Source organism: Puccinia triticina, chromosome 4A, assembly GCF_026914185.1.
Source record: "Puccinia triticina chromosome 4A, complete sequence".
In the NCBI taxonomy this organism is placed as follows: domain Eukaryota; kingdom Fungi; phylum Basidiomycota; class Pucciniomycetes; order Pucciniales; family Pucciniaceae; genus Puccinia; species Puccinia triticina.
In genome coordinates this window covers 2,068,239-2,083,255 of record NC_070561.1, presented here as the reverse complement: position 1 = coordinate 2,083,255, position 15,017 = coordinate 2,068,239, and the positions used below count along the sequence as shown (strand labels likewise).

The following is a 15,017-nucleotide window of genomic DNA, read 5'->3' as shown; positions in this document are numbered from 1 at the left end:
CTGTGTTTTTAATAAACTGGGATTCTTATAAGATTACAGTTTGATTTTTTTTACACTGGAGCGGGAAAAGTGGATCAAGCAACCTGGGCATGCAAAAACAAGTCACATCAGGACAAAAACTGATGGTTTTCAAAAATCATTATAAAAATAATGAGCAGTGATAAAAAATACTGCATAACACCAAAATAGCAAAAAGAAGCATTCCTTCATTGTCTGTGAAGCAAATTGGGTGGATGTTAACTAGGGAGGGAGGGTTGGGTCAACCCAACCCACCCAGGCCTGGGGAAGGGCGGGTCTGCCAGGTGGCAATTTTTGACCTGGATGGGTCAGCCCAGCGGGTGGCCCATCATGGGTTGGGTACATGGTTTTTCAAGATTGGTCTGCCCATAGGTACCCATTAAGACCCGGTTCATGACGTGGGTGATGTGAGATATCTAGGAATCAGAAAATCCAGAATTTGGTACAGAAGCAATATCTGCCAATGAAATCTATTCTGAGGCAGTTTCATCTTAGTGTCTGAAGGAGTCAAGGACTATCCCCACAAGAGAGAAGAATGGAAAGCCAAACAAAAATTTTATTCTCTGATCTTCCCATCCTTTGGAAATTGAGTTGCTCCAGCTGCGCCAACAGACTTGGCTCTTGGTTTATTATTTCAATCTGCAAGACTCATCATGCCAAGCCAGCCCTTGAATTTTGAAAGATATTCAAGCTATTGAAAAACACACCTTGGAGAGCAATGAAAACCCCACCAAGAAAAGAAAGAAGACAAAAAGGTATGGTTACATCCAAGTTTATTAAAACCACAGTTTCACAGAAACTGACTTCATGGGTTCATGCTGCATTTCATTGAAATTGCAGGCAGAAGAAATTAAAATTTTGAAATTTGTGTTCCTTAAGTTTAAAAAGTTTAAGTTTTTTTTAAGTATGTACAGAGTTTATGGTTTGTTTGAGTTTATATGATTATTGTTTGTGTGTGAGTTTATTTTATGTTTTTGTGTGTTTTGATTGTGTTCAAATGTTTTTCTTTTGTGTGACTTCAAAGTTTAAATTTTTTTTTGTGTTGTGTGAGTTCAAAGTTTAAATTTTCTTGTTTTGTGTGAGTTTAAAGTTTTGTTTGGGTTTGGAATTTTTGTTTTTTGAAATCAAGAAGGGGCCTACTCAAATGAAATAGGGGGCCTTCAGGGAGGGGGTGGACAAAACCAGATCCCCTAGGGGTACAAACAGCCCCCCCCCCCCCCCCAGCCCTTTAAGTATCCGACCAAGCTCACAGGGCCCTGACATCCTTCAAACCAAAAATTTTGGTTGTCAGGGCCCTGCATCTGGGCAGACACAATGCTGGCCTGTACACACTCATCCGAGTGTTTACAGGTCAGCTTGAGAGCTTGAATTCTCAAGATGACCAGTCAGGGTCATTGAGACATGTTCCGGATCCAAGGAAACTTGCCGGGGAGGCATCCTCCCTGAGGTCTCCATCTCGTCTCGATGCCAATCTGTAGTGGTATCAGGGGGATTCACACAACCATCGAGGGGTAATGCACTGTGGAGTCCCCTTGATGACTGGTACAGACCGGCTTTGAGCAGATTCTCCTCCTCTCCAATGACTGGTCTGTGCCGGTCATCAAGAGGAGTCATAGCTCTTGATGACCGGTCTGTGCGGTCATTGAGGGAGGTAACACCTCTTGATGACCGGAACAGCCCGGCATTGAGGAGATTCATACCTCTCAATGGCCAGTCTGTACCGGTTCTCGAGGGGACTCCACAGTACATTACCCCTCAATGGTCGGTCCGACCGGTCATTGAGGGGTCACTCACCTCCCAATGACCGGTCGGACCGGCCATTGAGGGGTCTCACACCTCTCAATGACTGGTCGGACTGGCCATCAAGGGGTCTCATATCTCTCAATGACTGGTTGGACTGGCCATCAAGGGGTCTCATACCTCTCAATGGCCGGTCGGTACCGGTCATTGAGGGGACTCCGCAGTACAGTACACCTCAATGACAGATTGGTGCCGGCCATCAAGGGGTCCCTCACCTCCCAATGAGCGGTCGGACCAGCCATTGAGGGGTCTCATACCTCTTGATGGCCGGTTGGTACCGGTCATTGAGGGGTCTCACACCTCTTGATGACCGGTCGGACCGGCCATCAAGGGGTCATCAGGGGGGCTCCGCAGTACAATGACCGGTCGCGTGCCGGCCATTGATCTCTCACCTCCCAATGACCGGTTGGACCGGTCATTGAGGTCTCACACCTCCCAAAGACTGATCTGTACCAGCCATTGAGGGGTCTCACACCTCTCAATGACTGGTCTGTACTGCTCATTGAGCAGAGCTGCACATTAGCTGGTCATCAAGTGGGGTGTGCCCTGCTTGATGACTACTGTGGGCACTCCGGTTCATATTTGCACACTGGAGTGCAAAGCCAAAATCAGGGTGGAGTGCATCCCATTTTGGTGTATTTTGGAGTGCCAAGGCATGTGCTCCAACAAACATGGAGTTAAGAGTAAAATAGGCCCTCCAGATTTTTTGGAGTACCATCTTCCTAACCCACCTCCCCCAAAGCCAAAAATTAGTACAAGTTTGGAGTACATTTAGGCTTATCCTACTTTTAATTCAGAGAATATTAATTCTATATCAATTCAAACGTACATCTACAGTTACGCGCAACATTCTACTGTACAGAGCTACCCGCAAAAATTGAAACCCCAACTGGGTTGGGGGTCCAGCACTCTAACAGAGTATAAAGAGTGTGTGGATTCCAAATCTAAAGTGGCAACCAATTTGGTCAAGCCAATTTTTTTTTGTTCACAGCCCATATTTTGGGATCCACCTCCCAAATACGGGCATAAGTGCATATGTATGGGCTCCTAAAACCATAATTATGCCTTCTGGTTGGGCACTAAACCCACACATGAATGCAGAAACTGTCATGCAGTGCTTTGAGGAGTGTCTGGTGGGTGTAAAACCATAGCTAGGACACCATACCATGTCCCAGCCGCCCAAAAATATGTGAAAAAACTGTATTTTTTAGGTTTTGGACCCCAACATTTGGATCCAGACAAAAACCTTGTACAGTGGAATGCTGCATGCAACTGTACAGCCTAAAGACCAGCCTGAGAGAACTTGGGGATCTCAATCATAGAAATATATTCCACCTCCTTGTGGATTAAAAACTTTGAAAACAGTACTCTGGTCAGATCAATGTCTAATTCAATTAATCTCTTTCCAAAGTATGTATGTGTATCCTGAGGAAGAGGATTTTGATTTTCAGACTTAGGCTAGGGGTATAATTGTGGCATCATAATAAATAGACAATCCAGAGAGTACTCCATGAGTGCCACAAATATTCCATAAACCTTAGATACTGGGACCTGGGAGTGCAGCGGCGAGTCCGCCTTGGCCTCTAGTTTCATTAAAAGCAAACTGATGGCAAATTGAAAGCAATTTGCAATTATGTATCATCTGAAAAATCCTTTCTATCCTTTCCCTTCCAAAAACTGTGATAACCCATGTGCATGATCACAGAGGATTAAACTTGTACATATTGACACAATTTTACCCGCGCCAACCCAACCCATGAAGATGGGCAGGTCTCAATAGCAATTTTTATGAAATCATCTTTCAAGACCAACCCATGGGTCAACCCATGAGCCAACCCTCCCCTGCCTGCCCCACTTTTGATGGATTGGTTCATGGGGCGGGTCTTGATATTTTGAAACTCCAACCCAACCCGCCCCAGCCCATTTGAAAATGGGGCGGGGCGGTGTGGTAGACGGAAAAGTGGAAAAATAAAAGGTTTTTTCTATGCCACATAATTACTCATACTAGGCCGCAAGATACCACGAAATGGACCCCAGAAATGGATTCTACGGGCAATATCACCCCTAGCCACCACTGGAAGCACCCCTGGGCCCCCTCTAGTGTGGAAGTTACACCTCATGGACACCTATCACATGGCCAGCCCCAGTAACCCAGCTGTCACCTGCCTCAACCCAAGTTCACAGTAGTACACTTATACATATCACAGTATACAACACCACGGATGTTTGCTCAGCACTTGCTTTCAAGTGCCTTCACCCCTCTCTTTAGGAACCCTTTAAGATCTCTTGCAGAACTTGAAATTAATTTATGCGTAATTTTGGATTGAATTTATGCTCAAGTGTGTCTGAATTGATTCTGAATCTTGTATGAATTCATGTTGGACATGGTTTCATATCAACCTGATGTCCACCCCAACTGGACTATTTGAGTAATTGTATCTTTTACAGAACCTGTGTTCAACTGCATTGCAAAGCAATCTCCATTTCTTGGCAGAAACCAGATTTTTCTTGATGTAATAGGGGGATTCAAAGTTGGCCATGCACAACTTGCATGCACTTTTTCAAGTTGGTGTTCAAGGCTTTTATTGCATATTTACCAAATTTAAAAAAAACATCCAAGCAGGCTAAGGGGGTGTAGTACAGTGTGGCTTGCATGTACTTTTACAACTTGGTGTTCAAATGAACTTGAACACCGACCTGCAAAAGTGCATGCAAGTTAGATCTGGCCAACTTTGAAACCCCCTAATAATATATTTTCATTGATCATGTGCTTATTATGCCGTCCACACCGCTCAAAATGTGTTTTCATACATGAAAAACAAAAATTTTGGCTTGGTAGATATACCTTTGTGATGAAAGTGAATAAATTCAATGAATCTTCTTTCTGTTTTTATCAATCAAGATATTTGTAGACTTTCGGAAAAAAATTAACATAGTGGATACTTATATCTTTGGTATTGATTGATGCTATAAGCATCACATACTTTGAGAGAAAAGGTGATTTCCTTCTGAACTGAGCTAGCTTTGCTCACTGGCTATCCCCTTGATGCTTTATTTTTGCATCAAATGATGAAAAATTGCTAACTGATCAATGACCATAGCCACCTTGTGATCTTGCAGGTGGCAGATAGGCATCTGGGCTGCAAGCATTCTCACATAATTGTTTTAGCAAATTTTATGATTTTTTTCACAATAGAGTTGGAAGTCTGGGCTAAGTTCAGGGCAGCCCCAGATTATCCAGGGTTTCTTAATCACTTCAAAAAAACCTAACAAAAGAATGTGTGTACATATAGGTGAAAATCCCACTTTCTTAAATTCACAAAATCCTAGACCTCTGGATCTAAGTTTTGGGGCGTTTTTTATCACAAAATGGTAAAAACAGCCTACAAATCTCACAGTACATGTTGAAATCCCCAAAGGCCCGAAGGCCCTATGGATGACCCTCCAGCTGTGCCGCAGCAACAAGCAAAAGTGGGCCGGTTGTTGGAGTATTCCAGGAAGGCCCTAATCAAGTGATTAGTGGGCTCCCAGGGAGGGGGTAGGACAAAACCGGAGCCCCTGGGGGGACAAACCGCTGCCACCCCCCTCTTAAATATGCACAGTCAACACTCTCTCAACGCTTGCCGCTCAACAATTTCCCGCACGTTGCCACCGCTCCAACCATTGTCCTATGCCACCGCCACGGTCGCCACCCACACCGTGCACTGCTCAGCAATCACCACAACCAACTGATCAGTTTTGCCTACTGTCACCCCCTCCACCTTCCACACAATGCAGGATTTCCCATCACTCCACGCTTGACAGGTATCCGATTCCAACCAAATTGGTTTGTCCAGGCTTTGCCAACAGTCCCTACTGCTTCTTGACCACAATGTCTGCCTCGTAGATCAAGATGTATGCTTGGATCACCCTGACTACTAGCAACCGCATGCCCGGTGCCCCCAATACTGCAAGAGCATCATGCTGCTTTGTTTTAGCTATGTCTGATGGGCCATTTGGAAGGAGCTGATACATTTTTCTTCCCGGCTGACACTCATAACCCAGGCCGTCAGCCTAATCTTTCTGGTCAACTCAAGTCTCCCCTCCCTGCTGTGCTATGGCAACCTTCCCTGATACAGGTGGGACAGCTTGCTGGTGGTCCGCTATTGGAAGGACCGGGACATGTCGTTTCCACAGAGGTGCGAGAGCCTACCCAATCTCATCACGACATAGGTTGCGACAATGTGATCAAGTATTTCAAACGGGCCTGCAATTTTTCTGATTTGCTCACGAAGCAAGCCGCAGTGAAGGGCATAGAGGATGTATGCGGTGTGTAACTCACTACCAAGCCGCCTTGGGGGTCAATTCCAGCTGCGGGTTACCACCTTAGATCAAGTCTTTGCTGAAGCAGGCAATCCAATTATTGCTTCTTCTTTAGACCAAGACCAGTATCACCGCCTTCAAACCTGAGATTGATGACTTCCAATATGCTCCAAATGCTTAGATGTCTTTTTTAGAAGTTTGCAGAATATTGTGCTCGAGCTGCTCGCCAAGACGCAACGGGCATACAACCAGATTCAGCGCCTGAACATCCAAGCCATCAACGGCTTCCGCATATCTCACTTGGATCCAAGACAGCCCAAGGGTGTCCAACCTGCCATCGGAACCGGTGCCGTTCAGGTTATTGTCTGTTGCTCTGACTGCGTTGGCCAGACCGGCAGCTTCATTTTACTTGACGTGATGACCAACGTACTCCAGGCCCTGTACGTCTCTGCCCGCCCAGCCCATTAACCTCTGAACTCATTGCCGCTGTTACTCCTCATCCGCTCTCCATCTTCCCAGATGAAGAACAGTGGAAAACTTCTGCTATCCGGCTGTAATCATACAAGGAGATGTTCTCCTTGGTGGGACTTTCCATGCTGAGGCGGTTGGGCACAGGATGCTACTTGCGGGAGTGGGGTGGTTTATTAAATCCCCATGGGAGCTCATGTGTATACGCAGGTAATATGATTTATATGTATCTATTCATATAGTTGTGTACATTCTTATATGTTAAATGTATTTAGTCACCGGAGAGAGAAAGAGAGCATGTCGCGAGGTAAGGCCAGGGGCAAGTGTCTGCGTGTGAGCCACTGACCAGTGTGGATGAGCTGGTGGGGGTAGCGGTGCATCAGGGGCTCAAGGATCGCGGCCAGCTCGCCGTTTAGCCTGAGGTTGACGGCAGCTTCAATGGCCGTGCACAGCTTAAGAAACCCACCACACTGGCTTGCCGCGTGCCACACCGGCACCACCTTCAGCTTCTGGTTCCGGTCCAGCAGCCTGATAATCCCGTTGGCCGTGTGGTGTGTGACACATGGTGTGTCTGTTGCCCACCCCCACAAAAATTGCATAGAAGCTCTCTCCCAAAGGCTGCCCAGATAAAGAGAGAACCCAACCCACAGCTTCTCATCCTTCCCCTTCAGATCCTCGCATATGTTGTTGTACCGCCTGCCAAACAAATAAATGTTTGGCTTGTGGATTGCTGGCTGGGGAAGACCAAAAATGGAGCCTGTGGGCAGCGAGGTCACCTTGAACGCCTTGCAAGCCATCACATGGTTACCCTCCATCAACCAGTTCTGCACCCAAACAACCAAACACCCCATCTCCACTGGCAGCCAAAGATTAAATATTGGGAACACAGAGCTGCTATTGGGATTGAAGTGGCCTGCACGAGTTGAGGGAGGTGGGGGGCTTACAGCCTGCGGTGGCGTAGCCGCTTTGGCCTCTAGTATATATAACTCTTTTAAATATTTCAGCTAATATTCCGGTGCTGTGTGGGCACTCAGCTCGGCATTGCTTGGCTGTGTGATAATATAGGTGTCACACAAACGTACGGGCGTACAGTTGTGTGACAAATACTTCCAGCTAGCCCCTCAGAAAATGCACACCGAATTCAAACCAGATTAAAATCATGATTTAAGAAAAACTGGCGTATCTTTGGCAAGGATAAGATACCTTCCCCATATTACACCTTGGCCCAAGGGGAACAAGTTCAAGCAGCATTGATAATTACTCTGTCACCTCACACACCTCCTTTTGAATTCTGTGTGTGCTGAAAATTATAAAAAGAATGTTCCAGAGCAACCTGTATATAGGGTATGGGTTTACACAGAGGTTAAAAATCATCATGGTCAAAAAATTCTTATCTTTGGTCAAAATTATAGATTGAGTACAACTTATCATAAATTTGGGCTGGGTTTCAACATAGTTATGGTGTACATTATACGGTTACATTACACAAAACATCTGGCATGATTCCAGGTAACATCAGTATAGATTGTGCATTACATGACCTGGTCTTCTAACCAAGATCAGACCAACTTCAAACCAACTTCAAACCAGTAACTAACAAGGATCGGACCAAACCTTGGCATGAATTGTGTGAAGGCACTCGTAAACAGTTGCTGAGAAAACATCTGTGGTGCAAACATACATCTCCCTGTCAGGCTACAATCATTAAATATTAGCTAAATACACTCCTTTATATACATAATATGACATCATTTACACTGTTTCTGCAGCCTCAGACTTTGTGTATACACTGATTACCCCTGTATGACAGCTCATGCAGTCTACTGTCACCTTATGCATGTGTTAGAATTTTCTGTTGTATATTCTGACATGATGTATGCACCCCTGGCATGTTTAGAATGTTTTTCTGTATATTCTGACACCATTTATGTGCCCCTGAGGGGTCATGACATCATTTGTATCTACTCCCACCAGCTAAAATCCCCCACCTTGTTGTCTAGATTAGCTGAAACCCTAAACCACAAGCCCCTCTGGGGCTCCACTTTTGTCTATAAAAGGAGCTCTCTCCACCCCCAGTGGTCTGCTCCCCAGTTCCTCACCCAGAACTCACAAGTCACCCAACACTTATCCACACTCAAATCCTAAGACCCTTACAACAACCCCTATAATAAAGGAATTCAACCGCTATAACAAAGTGATTAAAAAACTTACATGTTGTCAGTCAAACAGATTTCATCTGGAACAGACCAGACCTATCACCTAATAAAACTTGCCAAGCAGAGCTTGGTGGGTCTTGTTGACTGATAACAGAAGGGCAGAGCTTGCAACTCCATCATACCCTTTGAAATTCAGCAAAAGGGTTTCATTACCACTTTTCAAGGCTGAAACGCTGCGCTGCGCTACAAAAAAGCGGTCTTTTAGTGCAGCGCAGCGGAGAACGCTGCGCTACAAAAAAGCGGTCTTTTAGTGCAGCGCAGCGGAGAACCGCTGCGCGGTCAGCCCAAAAAGCGGTAGCGCAGCGGCCACCAAAACAGCTGCGCTGCGCTTTTTTGGCTGGCAGCGGGGCAGCGCTACGCGGCCAGCTCAAAAAGCGGTAGCGCAGCAATGGTTCCGCTGCGCTACCGCTGAAAGTAGCGGGTCCCCGCTTCTTGCCAGACCCAAAAAGCGGTAGCGCAGCGGGCGGGGCCGCTACTTTCAGCGCAGCGCAGCGACCACCAAAACCGCTGCGCTGCGCTTTTTGAAGCGCAGCGCTTTCACCCTTGCACTTTTTGAGTCTTGCAGCGGATTGGCAATTTTCCGACCCAACCCGGCCCATCCTCATCCCCATTGTGAACAACAAAGCAGCTACAGCACAACAAAGGCAAAATAGAGGGTTTTCAGCCCAAATCAAAAAACCATGCAGTGGACAGCTCTGCTGCTTGCTCCCACTTCCTCCCTGTACAGGCCTAGTTAAGCTTGAGGTTGTGGGTCTGTTGGGTTGGGCTGACATTGCAAATTTTCTCCATCAGCCAAGTTCCAACGGTGTTATAAGCGCTGCGCAGCGCTAAAAAAAGCGCTGATATAGCGCAGCGCAGCGCGGCCGCGCTTTTCAGCGCGGGCAAAAAGCGGATCCGTAGCGGGTTCAGCTATCGCTATCGCTAAAAAAAGCGCAAAACATTTTTGCTTGAATTCCAAAAGCGCCAGCGCAGCGCAAATCGTTGCGCTATCGCTAAAAAACTGCGCAGCAATAGCGCAGTCGCCGTAAAGCGCGCTAAGTGCCGCTAGAAGAGTGCTACCCGCTATCACTGCGCAGCGGCACACGGCTGCGCCTACCTATGCCCAAAGAGCGCTACCCGCTATGACTGCGCAGCCATATGGACGCGCACGTTGTGGAACTACTCAAAGGGGAGAATAGAGCTTGGAAGGTAAATGGATAGCAACACTAGTACTAATGTAAGCTATGCAAGGGTGCTGATGAGGCTGCCTTCCTGACTAATGCTGAGGGGATGAGAGTAACACTAAGAAAAAAGAAGAAAAGGTGTGGCTGATTTCTGCTTGATCTTAGGAGCTAGTACTATGAGCTTTAACTACTGACTACTGAGGGTAAGAGAGATGGAGGATTGATGAGAGTGGGGAACTTATAATTTCTGTATCCAAAATTATCTATAAATTCTGTATATATTTCTCTGCATGAGGTACAAGTGAGGGGGGGGAAGACAATTCTTATAGTAAGGAGGGATGAGCACAGACAATGAAGAGTTCTGGCTATGAGAATGAAGGTTGTACAAATGAGGAAGAGTGATGTGAACATAGTAACAGTATGTAATGATGAGCAATGCTGAAAAGGGAATGCTGGTTATGGGAATAAAAGAATGTACTAATAGGGAAAAGTGATGAGAACATAGTAACAACTTGTAATGATGAGCACTACTGAAAGAGGTAAGCACAGATCTAATGATGTAATGTGTATAATAGCCATAGTACATAATGAGGAATGTATGTAAAGGGTTTAGGATGTGAAAGTAATTATGTAAAAGTAATGTACTGTAATGATTCAAGTAAGTTACTAATGAATTGAGTATTGTAACTAATGAAGACTGTAGATTATCTGTAAGTCTTATATCCTCTATAACTACTGAACCATTGAAGATAAGGGTATACTATGTATGAGGGACTATACGTGAAATTTGATGTAGAATCTGAATATGCAATAATAATGAGGTATTTGTGAAGGTTTATGGGGAAATGTTCAATGTAATGATGAATATATGTAAAAGAAAGCAATATAATACTACTTATGGTTTGGAATGGAGCACCACATCCTCCCCCAACTTATTGTCTGTCCCCAGGCAATGCACCAAAGAGAAGAGTGATCCAGAAAGAGTTGAAGAATGTTGAGTCCAAGAGTCCAAAGTCCAAAGTCCAGTGTTCTTCCTCCAAAAGGTGAAATCCAAAGTCCTGAGTAGCAGTCCAAATCCAGAGTCCAGTGTCCAAAGCCAATTAGAATCCAAGTATAATCCAAGTCCAGTATATCTGCGTCCAAGGTGTCCAAGTCCAATTAAAAGTCCAATAGTCCTATGTATCCAGAGTATCCATAGTCCAGTATCCAATCCAAAGAGTCCAGTATCCAAAAGAAGGTCCAATTATCAATGAGGGTTGAATGTATAAGAAGATCTAACTCTGCTGAAGGCAATATCCTTGAGACAGACACATATTAGACTAATTTACATTCTGGAGAATAATTTTCCCGCCTAACTGAGGCTAAGGAAGAATGCAATGATTGATGATGATTGATTGATTGATTGATGAGGTTGATAATTGTAATTTCTGAAGGGTGTGAATGATTTGGAATTGAATGACTGGATTTCTGAGTTTCTGAGTATATAATGTAAAGTTCAGTGAAGAGAATTTGAAGTCCAGAGAGGTTGATAAGCTGTCCAAAGAATATTCTTGCTCAAGTTGGGTGGTTTCTGAGCTGCAATGTGTTGGAAGAAATTGATTATAATGATGAATGAATGAGTGATTGGATTGCTGATTGAATAATTCCTAGAATACAGGGTGAAGATGATGAAGTTCCAATATTGTGGTGGTTGGATGTCCAGTAATTGCTATGGGATGGTAAGGAATAATGATGGATTGATGGATTTAATCATTGATGGATGGATGAATTGATTGATGTCCAGTAATTAATATTTAGATGGTAAGGAATAATGATGATTGGATGGATTGATGGATGGATGAATTGATTGATGTCCAGTAATTAATATTTAGATGGTAAGGAATAATGATGATTGGATGGATTGATGGATGGATGAATTGATTGATGTCCAGTAATTAATATTTAGATGGTAAGGAATAATGATGATTGGATGGATTGATGGATGGATAAAAATGAGTGATTATTCCAGAATGAATTCCTTTTCCATGATGATGGTTTTTCTCTTTCTTCTTTCCTCCGTGTCGTGTGTGTGTGTCTGTGTGTCCCCTTATTCTTGAGTACTTCACTCCTTTTAATTTCCCCATGTCCACTACGAAAAAGCGTTAAATTTTGTACAGAGGAGGAATGTAACATGTGTCCATGCGCGCGTGCTGTCGAAAGAGGGGTCCTGATGTCTGAGCGGGGGCTCCAAGCGGGAGGCGCGCGTGCGGAATGACGAGAAGAAAAATAGAAAATGGTCGACCTGTATCTTCGGAACGGCTCGATGAAATTTCTTGAAACCGAGTTCATTCGAAAGATAAGATTCTCTAGATTAAAATGGTATATACTAATTATTTTTAAGGGTTGAGTATTGATTGTGTAGGGCCGGTTAAAGATCCAAGCGAGATCCGCGGGTGCGCGTAGTAGTAACACCGCGTCAATATAAGGCAAACTGTTTTCGGATATAACTCAGCTTTCAGTCAATGGAATTGTCTAATTCCGGATTAGTTTGAAAGAACGGAAAGAGAAGATGAATTAAGGATTACGGTATATTTAGAATTAATTCGACAGATAGGTCGCCGTGAACACTGAATGAAAGTTGTGAATGAGCCCGTGGAAACACTAAGGTGACTTTGAGCGCGTATAATTCCGAAACCGCTCGATAGAATCGGCTGAAACCGAGTTCAAACGAAAGGTGAGATCGGGAAGATGAAAACTGGAAAGATTAATGTTAATTTTGAGGTCGGCCGAATCGTTATTGGAATGGTTCAAAGTTTCATTATGATTTCCGCGGTTTCCGCCGCAAGGGAGTTGAAATTAAAGGAATACATAATGAAATAAGCCAAAGGTACCGCCAAGAAACTGTCCAAATGGACTCCTGAAGCTGGCCATTCGACTGAAAAAGATTTTAGGAATAATGAATGACGTGTAGGCGATCCAAAAGTGATCCAAGGATTAATTAAACTGGGTCGAACACCAGAGTCAATATTAAAAGAATGAAAGAGAATCCGCGCCACACGATTCTGAGCGGTGAAGGCGTCCACAGTGACGTCATAAAATGAAGAAAAAATGAGTATCTATAAGGTCCAGGTCGTCGGCCAACGGAAAAGTTCCGTTATCGCGTTTGATTATCCGTAATGTTTGCCTCCAGCGCCATTTCCACACCCTCATCGCCGAAAGATATCATTGAAAACTTGGTAGATTATTCGTCCAATACGTCCATATCATCTTCGCAGCTCGACGAAGAGGCCGTCATTAGTCCTTCCTACAAAATCCCCTTTTCTATTTGCAGAGCGCACTCGTTCGTCGACAATGTTCACGCGTACAACGCCGGCATGAGAGACTCTTTTAAACCCAAAGAAGTCGATGCCTTGCGCCGCTATATCCAACAAGGACTTCTTGCCTTTGCTTGCGAGGATCTCGACGACCCGGTTGCCGCACGAAACTCACGCCTTAAATTGTATAGCCGGTTCCACGACGCTTTTACACATGTATGTCGAATGGATTTCGTATGTATATGAATAAGAATTTGAAAAGAAAGAAGATTGATTATAATACTGATATTTTTCCCTGTTTCTATTTTGATTTTTAGATGGATACTCATTCCATAATAGATGCCATGATAGAGGAAACTGAGGAGAGGAATGCCCTGGAGTTGTTAAGGGTGAGGGACCAAGTGGAAGAGGAGGAAGATGGTTGGAGGGTAGAAGCAGAAATGGAGAGGATAAGAGCTGAGGGTAAGTTCTATTTTTATTCTTTATTGAGGATTTTTACTAATGTTATGCTTTAATTTTCTTTTGATTTTTATTTTTATTTTTTTTAGATAAGGAGAAGGGAAAGGAGAAAGAGAAGGAGGAAAGTGAAATGGAAGAGGGTGATGTAGTGATAAAAGAAGAAGAGGTGAGCTTTTGATTTTTATATTTAGTTATTTTTATTTGAGAGTGTTTTTGAGACTGATTTATATTGATTTATTTCTGATTTGTTTATAGATTTGATTTTATTTTGTTGTTATGTTATTGTGTAAGAAGATGAGAAAGAGAAAAGAGGAAAGAAATGAATTGATTATTCCTTATTTGTTTTTACCTGGAGTGGTATTCCTTGACATGAGTTGCAGCAAACCTTCTGGCTAATTCTGTGCCATCCAATTCTTCCAAGATGTAAGATCCTCCTGGGTTTTGAGCTTTGATTCTGTAAGGGCCATTCCATTTATTTTCAAAGAGCTTGCCAAACTGAGAGTCCAAAGATTTGTTATACACTACTACTAATTGACCTTTCTTTAGTGGCTGCCTTGATGTTTTCTTCTTGTTCCAATAGTCCACAGAGTTCTTCCTGGAATCCATAAGCTGCTGGTGTGCTTGCTGCAAGATGGTATCCCTGTTTTCAAGCTGCTGAGTCCTAGCCAATAAAAGATCCTGAGTTGATTCTACCTTTGACCAATCCACTCCAAAGAAGGTTTCCAATTCTAGGTCAATGGGTAAGATGGGGGGCTGTCCAAGAACTAATTCATAAGGTGAGTAACCAGTTGATCTTTTGGTGGAAATTCTGTCTGCAAATAAAACTAAAGGTAAATAATTCCTCCACTTCTTGCCTTCTTTTCCACAGAGCTTGACCAAGGTATCCTTAATTGCCTGATGTCCTCTTTCTACCATACCATTTGCTTCAGGATAATAAGGGGTGGTGACTTTGATTTTGATTCCAGATTCCAGAAGGGATTTTTGAAATTGTTGTCCAAATTCAGATCCTCCATCCACTGTGACTGACCAAGGGGCTCCATATCTGTAGATCCAGTTGTCCAAGAACCACTGAGAGATTTTCTTTGCTTGAATCTTTTCTAGTCCAACTGCCTCTACCCATCCAGAAAGGTCATCTCTTGCAATTACCAGGTATTTCCATTTGCCAGCTTTGATGTGAACTGTATCCAAACTGACTCTTCCAAAGATGGTTGCTGCTCCTGTAGGTTTCTTGGGTTCCATTGGCAATTTTGAACTCCTCTTCTGGCAAGCTTCACAAGACTGGACCCACTTGGTAACAC

General features: G+C 43.9%; 1 protein-coding gene across 1 annotated transcript; it reads right to left on the bottom strand.

The window, feature by feature from the left end:
• Positions 1-6,863: 6,863 nt before the first annotated feature.
• Positions 6,864-7,152, bottom strand: PtA15_4A253 (uncharacterized protein; the record flags this gene model as incomplete). Its single annotated transcript, XM_053168118.1, has 2 exons — positions 6,864-7,021; positions 7,086-7,152. The coding sequence occupies 2 exons, from the start codon at positions 7,150-7,152 to the stop codon at positions 6,864-6,866; spliced, it is 225 nt and encodes a 74-aa protein (XP_053019359.1).
• Between the last annotated feature and the right edge of the window lie 7,865 nt (positions 7,153-15,017).